At 42.4% G+C, this 15775-nt stretch overlaps 1 protein-coding gene across 6 annotated transcripts in view; it reads left to right on the top strand.

Moving 5' to 3' along the window:
• The window catches only part of fto (FTO alpha-ketoglutarate dependent dioxygenase), a 131824-nt gene that overhangs the window by 55035 nt on the left and 61014 nt on the right, over positions 1–15775 (top strand). For all 6 annotated transcript variants that reach the window (XM_020592459.1, XM_020592462.1, XM_020592463.1 and 3 more), the window contains one exon: positions 5345–5469. In XM_020592459.1, coding sequence (XP_020448115.1) covers positions 5345–5469 — 125 coding nt within the window. The remainder of the gene's footprint in view (positions 1–5344; positions 5470–15775) is intronic.

Below are 15775 nucleotides of genomic sequence, written 5' to 3'. Positions count from 1 at the left end.
ACCAAGGCTATTTTTCATGTCAACACAAACAATAGATAAACAACAGTTGAAACTATTGAAAACTGACCTTATACAGGTTGTGGTTCTGGAGGTAGAGTGGGTTGTCCTCTAACCATAGGGTTGGTGGTTTGATCTCTGATTTCCCCAGTCCACATGTCCTTGAGCAAGACACTGAACCACAACTTGCTCCTGGTGATATCACCAGTGTGTGGATGTGCAATTGTTTATTTGTATGAGTGCGTGAGGGGACATAGTGTAAAGTGCTTTGAGTGAGTTTCAGGGCATAGAAAAGTGCTGTATAAGACCATTCACTGAACACAGTAAAAAGATCTGTGAGTCACATTTACATCTCTGGTCCTATTCCCTTATGTGGTGGATGTTTTAGCAGACTTCCGTTGCTACACACTTGGCTCTCATCAGCTTGTGCCACCCATACTGGTTCATACAAGGCAATTCTAACCTCTTTTGTTAATGCAGGAAACTATTTAGAAGGTTCAGGCTAGGGAAGGACTCAAATGCAGACTCAGACAGACATTCAGTATTTAGTTGATTTTAATATAACGGACATGGAACAAAGACACCAGTAGTACAACTAAAGGTGTTCAACCTGGAAAGGCAAGACAGAAAACTAACAACTAAACAAAGTAAAATTAAAGAGAAAGTTCACCACAAACCAAGAACTGAGAGTAGAAAGCAAGAGTCCAAATCCTTAAAGTCTATAAACAAGGCACAAGAGGTGAGAGTCCAAAAACCTACCGGAAGCAAACAAAATAAAAGGCAGAAACAACAGGAGCAAGCAGGGTGTGGTGAACACATAACCTAGATAGGAGAATATAAAGGCTTGAGATGTCCAGACAATGAGCAACAGGTGAAAGCAATGAGTGTTAATCAAAGACCAGAGTAAAGCTGAGGCAGGTGAGATTACAAAAACAGGAAACTCTAACAAAATAAAAGTCCCAAACAGGAAAAAAGTCTAAAACCCTAACAACAATGGCGTTCATCCTAATTGGTTGGGGGCAAAACTTATCTGGAAACATTCCATATGTGTCACCCACTCAGGTGTTTGTTTTACTCAGACAGCCAAAGCATTTCCCCAACATCTACTCATTTTGACCAGTCCAACTACAGTTCTATTGATGTCCTCAAGGTATTTGCAGCAGTTTTTTAGTTCCTCATGGATTTCTACTGCTGTTCCTGTAGAACCAGGACCCCTCCAGAAACCCAAAACATGTTCCCAGGTACATTGAGATGTGCAGTACTCCTCCATCACCATAAACACTCCCCTTGCACTCTCCAGCATACCTGCATGAGTGGCTACATTTCCGCCAATACTGCCACACTTGCCTTAATGTCAGAACTTTTACAAGTATTATACATTTATACATAAATAAACAACCTCCTAAAGCTGCTGACAAAAACACAGCCCATATCTCAAGTAAATAAAGTATTTCTGTTTTTAATATAATAATATTAACTAACAAATATTTCAGTATTAATGACCTTATTACCGGTCATGAGCTGTTTGTTTCTGATCAAAACTTGCCGGGTTATGGCTATGGACTATTGTAACGCTCAATCTACAAAAGTTACAAGTTAGTTACAATAGTTTCAGAACTCTGCTGCCTGAGTGTTGCTCAGGACTAGAAGGAGATAACACATTGCACCTGCCTTAGTGTCTCAGTGTCCAATTTTATTGAGTCTTTTATGCTGTATATTTTAATTACCAACTTTTTGTGTACATCAGTGTTTTTGTTTTGTTTTTACATTATTTTTATTGTTCACATGTATTGTCAGTCTTCAGTAAAGCACTTTTGAATTGCATGAAAGTTTTTCAAACCTCATGTTTTTGTTACATGTATGGTTTGTCATTATTTGTAGGTAATTGAATATTGAAATTCAAATTGCTACATATCAAATTCATTTTACATGATAGAGGTTATCAGTGGAGGATTTCAACCTAAACTTTAGGTAAATGTTATGCTTTACAAACAGTATCTTTACAGCAAGGTCCTTTTGGGTTTAGAGTTCATCACACATTCGAGCCATAGCCAGAAGGCTAGCCATCTCTTTTGCAGATGACTGGTAGATTTTTCACAAAACACTGTGCTTATTCACTGTACAGCAACTCAGTCTTGATCAGACTGGCTTCTCTACATAGTAACATAGTATGTCATTTTTAATATTGAAACCAATTTCATGACAGTACTAAGTTCATACATGCCATTACTGTGAGTTAAAGGCCCCAGTGGTGGCTCAACAGTCACAAACAGTAAAAATGGGTTTTAAGTTAGGGGCATGCCTGGCTCCACATGAGCACACACATGCTGGCACACAGAAAGACAGGGGAGTCTGGTGGCTTGTTGCTGTGCCTGTTACACATGCTAGTGGCAGGGAGACAGGCTTGGAGGTTGCCAGTCTGACATACAGAGGTGCTCTTAGGAGTGGAGTCAAATGAACACCAGCCACCAGACAAAACCCAGAGAATGATTGGTGTTACTGGCAAGTTTGTTGACCACAAGCCTTGTTAGGGAGCTATCCATAATCAGCGTAGTCTATTCTGGGCTAGAAATCACCTCTGTCAGTATATATTTGGGGATTTGTATATTTTTGTGGCAGACATAAAAGGTTTCTTGTATAAGGCAGTGCCAGTGGGCTCAAGAGTGCTCCGGGTCCCCTGAAAATATTGGTCTAAAATAAGCCATGCCATTTCATTGTGGCCCTCAGACATTCTGATGGTCAGCTAGTAGCTGTTTTATATGGAATGTAAACCCTCAGTTCTGCAAGCATCTTTTTTAACCTTTACCCCTTTGAGCACTTGCTTCTTAGCTATTAGGTGACCTGTGACAGCTATGCGCAGCAACGTCTTCAGCATCTTCCTACTTTATTATTTAGTATTGAATGTCTCACATGTTGTTATATGATGGAATAGACAGATGCTTGTTGGTGTTAAAACACAGTCCTACCTTGAGGTGTTAGTGAGCTGCCCTAGGCTACCCTCCAGCCAGCTTTTGTTGCAACGCTATCATCACTCCGGCTCTCCACCAATCAAAATATCACCTCAGCTTGGCTTCATGTTTGTTTTCATACCCTGCTCCTGCACATGGTCGGAAATGTTTATATCTATCTGTAGTAAAATATACAAAGCTGAGTTTGGGGTCTGGGGACCAGAAATGGGGTTATCAGGTCCTCCTTGTCCTTTCGTTCACCTCTGGATGCGGCCTGGGTCAGGAGAACATCTGTGGTCAGCATCAGGGTGAGAGAGATGGAGGCTGAAGACAGCTATTGTCATCAAGGGGTAAACAGAGGAAAAGAGGGAGCCGATTAGTGCTAACATGGGTACAAACATAAAGAGCTTGAGTCTAGTTGAGGCTGACTGGAGCCAAGCTTGACCAGTAAACAACCAGCGGGGTTTCTAAATGGCCTGGAGATCAGCCTGGGGCTAAACCTGAAGGCCTCTCTCAGCACTGGGTCTTTGAAACACAAGAGCGTACGTACAGACACTCTGGCGCGCAAACACTCATGGATAGGAGGCTTGGTAACACCTTCACATGACTAGAGGCACACGTATAAATTAAGAAAGAACAAATGTGGAGACACATACACACCCAGAAATGTACAGGCAAATCCCCAAAGCTGTTGTAGCTTGTGTTTTTAACATGTTTAATGGAAGAGGTGAGTAGACTTGAATGTGTTAGCAGGTGTTAGTGTCTCACTGAGTTGGGAGAAAAACCTTGTTGATGAGTTTTGGTCATCAATTTATAGACTCTAGTACACAACAAAGTGATGTTGTACAAACAAGATTGATTTATTTATACTTTATTTAGTTTAACCACAGTTTATTTGTAGTAAATTCATGTTTTACTGAGTGTATTTTAATTTTGGTTTTGCACAGTTAGTACAACTTCACTGGCCTGCACTATCTTGCTTGTTCTGTTCCCAGCTTTTGGAACAACTGAAGCAAATGCTGAAGCACTCACTTGCTCTTCAGCACTGTGTTTGAAACATTCAAACACTGCTACACAGCCAGCATGGCAATATGTTGTCTATCAGCTTAGATGGTGATGCAGTCTGAATGCACTTTCTGGTTCTTAGTCTGCCACTCATCTCAGGAGGACAGGGTTGATCTAAACCGAAAGGTACAGTTTCCATAGGCAGTACAGCTGGCCCCGTTTCCTCCTGGTCACAGTAATCTTTGGTGTCTCCTCTGAGTCAGGTGTAATCAGTCACACACCACCACATGTTTTGACACCTGTCCTGTGTGGTGTGGAGGAAGTAAGCATATTACTCTGTCTGAAAATCACACTCCTCTCCTTTGGAGACGCACGCACAGGCAATCAAACCTATCTTCACTTGAATTAAGACAGACAGGTGGATTGTCAGAAAGGGATTAAAAAGGAAGAGGAGAAGAAATGAAGGTTCCCTTACATTGTGGGTTTTTTTGAAAAGAAGGCCGAATGACTGGGGATGCAAGTGACTGTTAATGGGAAGAAATGAACGCACTTCAGTGGTGGATGTGACAGGAAGAGACTGTTCTTAACAAGGCGTCAGAATCAGTCAAAGTTATAGATCCATCACTTCTCAGAGGCTGAGAAAAGGAGGGGGAGATATTTAGGGATATTCAGAGAGGGAGAGAGTCTGTGAAGGGTAGAGAAGAAGAAGGAGACGGTAAGGGGAAAGAGGGATTTGAGCGTGGCTGACAGCACTGCATTTAATTTGGGCTGCCAGATCCTTTTTCATTTGACTCCATCTCAACCAGCTTAGAGGCTGTGGAGGACTTGGAGGGGAAGGTTTGCCAGAATGTCTCAGATTAGCACTGATGTGCCACGTCACACTTTAAGCCGGCCTGTAATTCATGTTCAACAGGGGGATACTCACATATTACACTATGCTGTGCAGAACGTGATTAATTGACTCACACTCTAATATTGGGTGTAATTTGGCCATCCTCTGATGTGAAACTGACTTCATACTAGACTTACTGTATGCCGCCAACCCAGGGATGTTATAATGGAGTCTTGGCTCAGAGGAGTGTTAATTTCTAAACAGGGGATGCTAGCTCAGAGATGAAGCTTCAGGTAGTCTGTCTTTGCAGTTCCACACAGTTTAATATTTAGGAGATGATTTAATAGAACCAAATAGTTTTGATATATCTTACTTAAGCTTGTAGTGGAGGACAAACTAATCAATATCATTTAACCCACTGTTTTAAGAAGACAGTTTTGATTTGTATTGCAAATGGATGTTACTAAAAAGAAGACACGTCTAAGTCATACAGTGTTACATACATTTCATTTAGTTTTACTTGATGCATTTATTTTCTACCTCTGTTTCTTTTTTTTTCCAGACTATGCTTTTCCTGGCTACAGTGGAGGAGGAAGGCCAAGCAGGGGAGGGAAGGAGGGAGATGGCAGAAACCCTGTTGTCTGCCTTGACAGACAGACACCAGCAAAGACAGACATGGAGAGACAGGTAACAGGGTGCCTCCACATTTGTTCCCTCCATTGGACATAAAAAAAACAACCTTTGACAGATGTCTGAGACAGATAAAGTAAAGCACTCTGTGAAGCAAGAACACTTTCTCATATTCTAAATGGAAACGCCCATCAATACATATAAATACATATAATATATGTGTGTGTGTGTCTGCGTTTGGGAGTGCAAATGTATGAATGAGCAAATAGTGTAAAACGCTTTGAGTGTCCTTCAATGCATAGAAAAGTGCTGTAAAAGTACAAGATGATTTACTATTGAAACATTTTCATTAGAAATAGACAATAGGCAAAATTTGCAGCACTTGCATGCTTTTTGTGAAACCATTAAACTAATGGTCATAATTAGCCCTTCTAGTGAGTGAAACTGACTAAGAGAAACTATGGGGCTCAGGCTCACACCCATTTCACAACATATGCAAACAGCATGCAGTACATTTACTCAAAGTACATTTTACTGAGATTTCGCTCACTTTCATCGAGTGTCCTTTGACAGTGATCCCTTCTAAAGAGCTAATGTGAATTCCACAGATATGCAGTGGTGTAGTTGGTGTAGTTGTTTGTGGTCCATGGGCCTGGCAGCTATCATGGCTATCACAACAACACATGTGTCTTGGATAAGCCTAGTCACTTCCTTCCTTCTAGATAAGGGCAGAGAGTGCAGGGATTAGAACACTGGCTGTTCATTCAAATAAAGAAGGACCTCACACACACACACCCACACATGCTGTGTTTTCATTCCTTGTGGGCACTTTACATTGAATTACATTCATTTCCTGTAGACTTATCCTAACCTTAACCATAACCACCACTCGCCTAACTCGTACCCTGACCTTTATACCTAACTTCATCCTAACCCTAAACTATGTTGCCACCCTAAAATTCAGTGATTTCCTTGTGGGGACTAGCTTCTGGTCTCCACAAGGATGGCCAAGTCCCCACAGTGTGAGTGTGTTAATAGGTTTCGGTCCTCATGATGTAAGTAATACAAAGGCACACACAGCACACTGTTATTTTAGCTGTTCATTCTCTCAGTCACTCTGCTCCTCAGCACTAGCAGGGACACACACAAACACTGGCATTCATGTATACAATAGATCAGCATTCACACATTTTTCTCTGCTTATTGTCAACAGATTTGAGCTCAGTGTCACATATACACAGACACACACTTGACCAGACATGATCCAGGGCCTAGAGAGAGCCCATGTGCCGGGGGGCACAGTCCACAGACTAGAAAATTCTAAACACAACATCTTTTCTTTTGAAAGATATATGTTAACTTCCTGTCGTGTTGCTGCCCTCATCTTTCCATGGCATACCTCTGTTTTGAGTTGTCCCCTCTAGTTGACCCTTAACTCTACCCCATCCAGATGAGCCTTGTAAACAGGCTGTTTCCACACACCTTGCTTTGTGTGTCGACGCCTGCCGCCTCACAACTCAGATGTAGGGCCTGCTGTGATAGTGCATTCCAGCTGCAGGTGCTGAAAGCTAGAAACCATCTTGCCACACCCACCCCCCATCCGAATATCAGCACTGTCCCCCACTATTTTGGTTCCCCCTCCTCCTACAGTGCTGCGTTACTGTTAACTGTGTATATGTTGTGTGGGTTCTTAGCTTGTTTACTTTATTTATTTTTTATTGATAGGGTTTATGTGATTGGATGGGCAAGGCACTGTTAGGATGGCTTTAAAATTTCGTTGTACGTGTTACAATGACAAATAAAGTTTAACTTAACTTAAACTTAACCCACCCTAACATATTGACAAGTAGTTTCAGAGAGCAGGACAGGAAGTGCTCAGTCCTTGTTGGCAGGGCAGACGTTGACTCTATCAGCAGTGAAAGAATGATTAGATTAGTTTTGGTGGAGGGCAAGCATCCCACTCAATACGTTTGAACTCCAACTGCTCCCAGTACCTCACTTCCCCTTTAGACACATCTAATATCTATCTCTAACCTCAACAAAAGCCAGAGGTCATCCTGTCAAGTGGCTGTCAACAGATAGCATTTACACACAACTAAAAACATGGCTTTGTGCAGTGTTAAGTGGGATGTACTGGTACTGTTCAGAGATTTGCATTTGAGGGTTCATGACTGCCTGGCTAGGTCTTTGTGGTGAAAAAAAGAATGTTTGCATTTCTTTGTGCATACTACTGAGAGGTAAAGTCATTGTTTTCAATTAAAGATACAGTATATTAGATAATCAGACACACAGTGAGGGAATTTAGCTCACTTCAGTTCGATATAGTCAAAGCTTCGTTTATTTTCATAACAGCACTCACTAAAATAGGGTTCCTGAAATTAATTTGCTGATTCACTTTACTGTTTTTTGGCATCCTAATTAGGTTTACACACAATATGCAACAGGCAAGCTTTTATCACAACACTGCATTTTGTTTTCATGGTTTTCCTTCAGTACATAATGCCTGCAAAAGGATGGAATAAAAAAAAAAGCATGATTGATGATGCTGGCTAGAGGCACGTAAACATAAACAACCAGTGCTGATTGATTATGTTTCTTGCTGACTTTTGTATCCTAAATACCAGTTAAAGCAGCACGTTGGTTGCTGGAAAGTGGGCCTGCTAGCTGCCATTTTTTGTCTCCAGAGCATTTTTAGTACCACCAAGAAGGAAGAAAGAGGAATTGGACCAGTGCTTCTTCACAAGTGACTTATAGGCACTCAGAGTGAGTGATGCCTTGATTCGCCCTGCTAGCAGAAGCAGACCATTCATTCACTCTGAGCCAACAAAGTTATGAGAGCTTTTTTATTCTTATGAGCTTTTCTGGTAACTGGGTTTTCCCGATGCACACAGTGAATTCTTTGATAGATGCTGCCCTCTGTGTCCCTTCGGTAAATGCCCCATGAGTACCCTGGAAATAGATGGATTATTACAGAATGTGGGTGGGTGACTGTATCATAGTAGAACAGTTGAATGTTCCACACAGGAAGTGCATATTGGAGAACAAGACATAACCTCCAGGGAACAGGTCTATTAGAATAGGAAATAGCGCATCCCACTGGCACCAGAACTGGAATTTTCAGGCTCTGAGCATGCATACGCCTCGTTTCAATCTTTGTAAATACAGGTGAATAAGGATTTAAAGTGGGAAAATCTTCCATTGTTTTGCTTTGAACAATGTTATTTATATTTTAACTTACTAACAGTTGTTGTGTGATGTGATGCTATCTTGAATAGGTATGCTTACAGTATGGCTACCTTTGAACATCCTGGATAAGGTGACCTCAAGCTGACCTTCTGGAGCCTAGAGGTCACTACTCTGACCAATAGGGGGTGAAAAAGCTTTGTCACAGCTGGCAAGCAAACACTGAAGGGAACAGCTGCGAATTCTGTACTGACCATGCAAACTGCTGTAGGCTTTGTAAGGTCATTATATGATAATGAAAATCATTACAGAATTACATGGGGGTTTAGGACATGAGAGCAGCAGGGAGGGGAGGGGAGGGCCACATTGGGTTTGATAAATGGACTGTGAAGGTGCCCATCTGGCCTTCTCTATGGCTTTTTCTTCCTGCTCTTTTATCCATTCTTGTCCTTTACTACCCCTCTTTCATTCTCCTCTTCTGTTCTCTAGTGGGCCAGTGTAAAAGCGAGCAGACCTGTAGTCAAAGATTAACAGAGTGCAAACCCAACTCACCTCTGTGGAGGAGAAAAGAGGAGGGGAGACAGACAGAGGTGTTTATGAGCCAAAGCATGGTTTGTGCCTGACTTGGCAAATCCTATCCTGCTGTCTCTCCGTGTGGGCCAGTGGGAGAGTAAGCAACCATTGACCTTTGGCATCGGAAACAGTTGGACAGCTCAGAATGTGTGAATCACTGGAGGCACTTAGGCATTCTTTGTTTAATAGGTTTGGGTGGTAATACGTAATAAGCTTTATAATACCCCTTTGTTACTCATCTGCTCCTCTCCAGATTGCAGAACAAATGCAAACAAGTTTGTTACTGAAAATATTTGAGCTGATGCACTCTTGTAGCAGTGTCGGGTTTAAACCAAGGGAGCTGGTAAATACTGTGGCAGCTGGACATGGAAATACTGTACATCACATACCTCTGAAGGCCCTGGAGACACTGTACATGATGTTGGACTGCAATTATAAACTTAAGTGCCTTTTCTTTCTTTTTGTAAGAGTGACAATTTGTATGGCATAGTATATTTTCTGTTTTTTTGTGATTACTACCGAGTTACAGAGCTAGTTCATTTTATTTTCACATGTTTTAACATTTGCTGTTTTTATTTAAATAGCAACCATTTGAATTGTTTAATTAATTATAGGCAAATGTTCTTTCATTATCTAATTTCATTCTACACCCATTGAAAAGACAAAGACCTGACTCACACCACACAGGACAGGGTGTCACTATAATAGCTGTACACTCAGAATCTGTGGCGTAATACATCTGTTGCATTTGTTTATTGCATTTCTTCAACTTGTTGAGAGTTACTGAGGTCTTTATCTCAATACAAAGGCAATGTCAGCTGACACTGCAAGCAGAGTTAAGGACAGAGAAGGAGGTCCATGCATCCACAGCTGCACTCATCACTTAGCTGTCCAGCTTGACCCATGACCTCACAGGGCTGTCTCCCAGCTTCCATCGGCTTTATGTTTCTCGCCATTGTCATCCTCCCTTGTCCTCACCTGAACAGGGTGCTGCTACACAAAAGGCCCAGTCTGTCATCAAAACCAAGGGTCACTAGGGGCCAGCAGGGGCCATAGAGTCGAGGTTGAAGCTGTGCCCAGCCGGGGATGACCCCACCACTGTTGTCAGCTACTAGTCGCACCCCTGTGGAGATGCATAGTGTCACAGAAAAAGGCAGAGAGAGATCTTCGTCAGCTTGTACCTCATTCCAGGAGTTGTGACATTTCTTTTGTGTTGTCCCTGACAAACCCCACCCTTAATCTTGCACTGGGGAGGGACAAAGAGTTAAGAGTCAATGTAGGGACCCTAACCAGAATAGCAATTGGAAAGATTGTCAGTGTCATGTCCACAATAAAGATGGATAGACAACAGCCTTGTCTAATGTGGTCAATGAGATCCTAAAAGCCTTAGAAATGGAGACACCATACTGCAGAGATTGCTATTATGCCATAGACTACTCACTCGCTTTATACACTCAAGGGTTTGCTGGGCATAGACTGCCACCTATCCTCTGATGTAGTGGTCATCTATTCAGCTGTCATTTTACATGTGATTGGGAGGACTCTGAAGTTTTAGAATGTAGGCAATGTGTCATTACATGACTTTCTTTCACTGACTGGTTGACTTGTACATGGTAAGGTGTGGGTAGCAGGGTTTGTGAGGTGCAGTTAAGAGAAGAGGACATCAAACTGTATGTGTTTCATTAGCGAGGGTGGTGGTGGTGCTTGAGTTTGCATCATAAACCAGCATTCTGGTTGGTGGCAGGTCAGTGCGGGCATGTTGTCAACTGGGCCCGTGCGATTTAGGTGGCAACTTGAGGTGACAGGTTAATCAGACCTCCCAGACAACAGCCCCACATTTGCCTCTACATCATCCCACAACAGTAGTCTTGTTATGCAAACACAACAGACAGAACTAGCTCAGTCTGTTTTCTTGGCATCAGTTTCCAGGTAGAAGTTTTTGCTGGCTGCACCCTTGTTGCTATTTACCCGAGTGGTTTGTTCATGTAGTGGTGGGTAGAGACCTGTGTGCGGTGGATGGGACTGTGATTCCATAACAAAATTTTCCATCTCTTTTGTCTGTGTGTCTTTTTCTTTGTACCACCTATTTTTGCCATCATCTGTACCACTGTGTTTACTCAGTTCAGGGGAATGGAGGAGAAAACAAATAAGGCCATGTCATCTGTCTCTTTCATCATTGGCCAGCCTGTAATTAGCACAAGCGCAGTGGTTAGCCTGAGATGCTGTTGTCTAATTTGTCTGTCTTTATCTAAACATGTCTGTGCGGACCCTTAGATCGCTTAATGTACATGCATGCAGTGAGATTGCCTGTGGCCTGGTGTTTGTGAGGTGTGTTCATGCACTCGCCCCTGTTTAGCAATCAGTCAATTATGCATGACATGTTCTGACCTCAGCAGAACCTCACAGCTGCTGTTGCCGTAGAAATTGTTCTCCCATCCTAGTGAGCTCCCAGGCTGGAAAGTACATCTTGCAGTAATGTGCTTTGAACAAGATGACTGATGATGCTGTAAGGTTACCTTCTACTTATGTACAAACAAATTCTAGCAGTGTAAATATGTACTTACCCCTATCTTGCCTGGTTCTCAGACAAGTCAGTAATTAGCCAGTGAGTTACATGCTTCCTCTCGATCTGTGGTCGGGTGTGGGAGTGGAAGGCTTGCAACTGGCAAGAAGCTGTATCACGCTCACTTTTGGTTAAAATTGTTTGCTTATTTTTGACTGAGTCACAACTGCATTAAATTGCCTATGTGTTTTAATGGAAACCATTATTTCATAATTATGCATTTCACTGTAGGAGCTTAGCAATGAAATGTGACGCAGAAAGGGAGAAAGAGAGACTTAAAATGTCATTAAAAGTTCCACAGACCTAAACACACTTGTTGCAGAGACCACTGAAGCCCATTAAAAAGTGCATTTTACTATAGTATGGAAATAAGAATTGTGTTTAGAAAAGATGATGTGGCAAAGAGAAGAGAGAGGCAATGCCTTTTACCCTTTTTATTTTTTTTTTATAATAGGAAAACCAGACATTTTTTTCTGGTCAAATCCAACATCCCACAGAACTGATGGATCATGATTGGTGAGGATGTGTGACACTCATGTGGAACAAACAGCAAGAAAATTAGCACCATGGGTTGGTGTAGGTTGTGCTCACCAAAAACACTGTACACTATGTGTAATTACACTTTATCTCATTTAAATCCTGTTTTTTATTGGTTTGGTAGCAATTCTCCTTAAACCGTACCAGTTTAACATTTTTGCACTGAACTGTTGTGCATGTGTTGGTGTGTAGTAAGTGAGCTTAGAAGCACACATAGAACCATTTCAGAGATTTATGGGAAATGTAGGCCTCACCAAAAATACAATCTGCATGTCAGATGCTTTCAATGTTTCATATTTTTGGAGGGTTTCTGTGCTGGGTTAGGGGAGTGTTTATTTATTTATTTTTTATCTCAATCAGATATTGCAGCAAATGATCAAAGTTTACTGCAGCAAAATTTAGGGTGTTTAAACGCACACACACACCTTTTAGACATGCATCCTTGTACATGCTTTCCCCATTTCTCCACCCAGTCTACCACAAACCGCCCACTTGGGCCCAACCCCCCTCCCACCTCCAGTTTCTCACTCATCCAACACCTCCACTGCTCCCGCTCCATAGACACTTATCTTTCACCCCTCCTCTGTTAATTATAACCTACACCGCTGGAACACTTCATTTCATAGCAAGCATATTGTCTCTTCAAGGCTGGCAGGCAGGTCATAAATTATCCTGAAGGTGAGGATGGAAGTTGGAGGAGATAGTTATGAAAATTTCATCTGTCTGCCGTAACGGCCGCAGCTGCTCCTGTCACCAGCCGTGTGCTGGAGGAATTATACCGGGTCAGAGTGTGTGTGTATGTGTGCAGGTGTGTTCTTCAGTTTTTGCATATGCGTAGGTACATGAATACATGATCAGTTCCAAGTGTGCACTTATTATTGCCGTTCACACACGAGTCATTGTGCATCTCCACATTTGTCCCTGTGCCCGTGCGTGTCAGTGTGTGTTGCTGGGCCAATGTGTACAGCGGGTTGGCCAGGTAAGACCTGCCTGTCAGTGTGTGGAACATCTTTGGCGTCCCTGTCACCCTAGGGCCTCCAGCTCTGCCCCGAAGCAGGGAGACTGGGAGGGGGACAAGCTCGAAGGGCGGTCCCCAAGCTGTCTGTGTTCATTACTGCTATGGAGATGGGACGTGGCCGGCAGGTGGCCAGACCTTTAGTCCTTACCTACTGTGATCATCTGCTACTTTGCTCTGTATGTGTGTAGGGTGGGGGTTGTGCAAGTGTGCTTGAGAATGAAGAGTCAGAGTTAACTGCATATTTTATGTTTGACCTGTGAATGTGCATTTGTGTTTGTGACAGATTACTGAAGCAGTGTGCCTATGCATGCTTATCTCTTAATAGCTACGCTTACATATTTACAAATGTACAGAAATTCTGCATTTGGAAAATCTGCTTTGCTGCTGTGGCACTTTCTTGACAGAGCATAGAGCAGCTCTTCTCAACAGACAGTCACTCCAAGTGGCAATTAGTAAGAAAAGACAAACACACTACTACGCCTTCATCCACTCCTACGTCAATCTGCAGTTTCCTGCAAAAATTCTATTAGGGCCAAAGTCCATAGCTGTTAATTACAATTCTAACTAGCTTGCCTCCTGATGAATGGATGGCTTCAGCAGCGATGTAGGATAAAAGGCATATCAGCGATTTCACTTCCACATCCAAAGGCTGCTTCTGAAATGGGTCATCAATCCCATAGTGATAAATGTCTGGTGGAGTAATGACTCTCTTATCGGCACAGAATTACTGCAGATATTTGTAATTAGTGTAGCCACACAAGTCCCCAACAGATGTTTTTGAGGCGGCACAGTATCAAAGCCTTGGTTTAGTGCTAAATGGGAACTTTCTGGAAATAATAGAGATAGTTACATCTATTGTATTCCAGCAGACATAGGTGAATCTGGAGAACTGGGTCACACTTGTCAGTGTGAAGGCCTGTATGTGCAATGCTGCAACCGCCTAGAGTACACACAGATGTATGGGGCCATGTGTACACGCAGGCATGCATACACTTGAGCTCATGGCCTAATAGCCATATACACAGCCTGAGGTCCATCCTTCAGATTCTGAGCTCAGTGGTCACATGACTGACTCTTTTCCTCCTGTTCCTCCTCCTCCTACTCCAGCCCTAGAGGTAGCCAATGCTACGCCAGGGGGAGTGAACGATTCACTTTTAACTTCCATTTCTCCTGTTTTGGGTTGAGATTCACTAGAGGCCCTGAAATTTTTTTTTTCTTCCTCCTTCTTTTACACTTCTCATGAAATCACAATGTGATGTATTCAGCCTGAGGTGTAGCTCTATTCACAATGCAGTTTGACACCATGAAGCTCTGCTCCCCTCTGTTTTCACAATGCATCTGTACAGATGGACTGCTGACAAGTTTGTACCATGAATACAGTTGCCCTGACTGTAGTTTACAGCTACGTTGACTAAAGATGTTTAATGTACACTTACAATAGTGACACCTGTGTTTGGTTCGGTTCTTTTCCTCTCCATGGATATGTGTATATTAGTATATAGGTATTGTACAGAATGGGTGCCAGTGAATCCTTTGTGTCTAGATATGCTGCGGAAGCCTGTGTTCACTACCCTATACACACATACAGTACACAGCTTGCCCAGCACTGACAGACGTGTAACCAGATGCAGCCAGACCTGGTAATGGCAGGTGATTATAAGTGACACACGTGCCAAACTAATTAAACCCCTGGGTTGACAGCAGCATTTGGTAGCGCTGGCATTTTGGCCTGCTGGCATTAGAATAATTGTAACAGCAGCACATTTCACCTGCGAGACTGCAGCTAACAACGTCATTTATTTTACAGCGGGCTGCGCCGGATGTTGCTACAGTGGTTCGAGTTAGTTTGCTTTAGGTTTGACATGTATGGCAAGCTCTGGCAAAGATGAGCAGCTTTTCTTTGTCTGTTTAAGCCACACTGTGTTGGACAGTATTTTGCTTTCTAGATTTTACGCAGTAACAGTGCAAAAATGGTTAATCAAGGTGTTAAGTTTGTTAAAGTTTAACTAATAATTTAAATAATAAAACACCTTTTCTAAATTTGAAACTCAAGATAATATTGGCACAAGTTTATCCACTCAACTGTGTGGTTAAATTTGTGAACAGTGATGTTGATAATAGATTTTACGAAGATATGATACCAGCAGACATAAAAATAAATCCACATACATCTTTACATACAGACAGCCAAATGTGTATACATTTATATCACAAGAAAAATAGGGATGGAGATAACCAACCTAAAAGAAAACTAGTTAGGAAAAGCTGCATATTGTACTTTATGAAACATTTAAGGAGGTCAGGTTGACCCAGCTCAGCATGTCCCCCAGTCAGGATATGTAATCAGGACTTACAGCAGGCAGGCAGACAGGAAGGAGACAAGGACAGGAGGATTCTCAGTTTGGTCAGTTCTCAGGTTATCACTTCTCCAGCTGGAGGGACAGAGCTGTGATTCCTCCTTTCAAAGGTCAGAGCTTTGCCGGGAGGCC

The sequence above is a fragment of the Monopterus albus genome, unplaced genomic scaffold (genome assembly GCF_001952655.1).
Source record: "Monopterus albus unplaced genomic scaffold, M_albus_1.0 scaffold17.1, whole genome shotgun sequence".
In the NCBI taxonomy this organism is placed as follows: Eukaryota; Metazoa; Chordata; class Actinopteri; order Synbranchiformes; family Synbranchidae; genus Monopterus; species Monopterus albus.
Note: the sequence above shows the minus strand (reverse complement) of the source record. Positions and strands in the feature narration are given on the sequence as shown.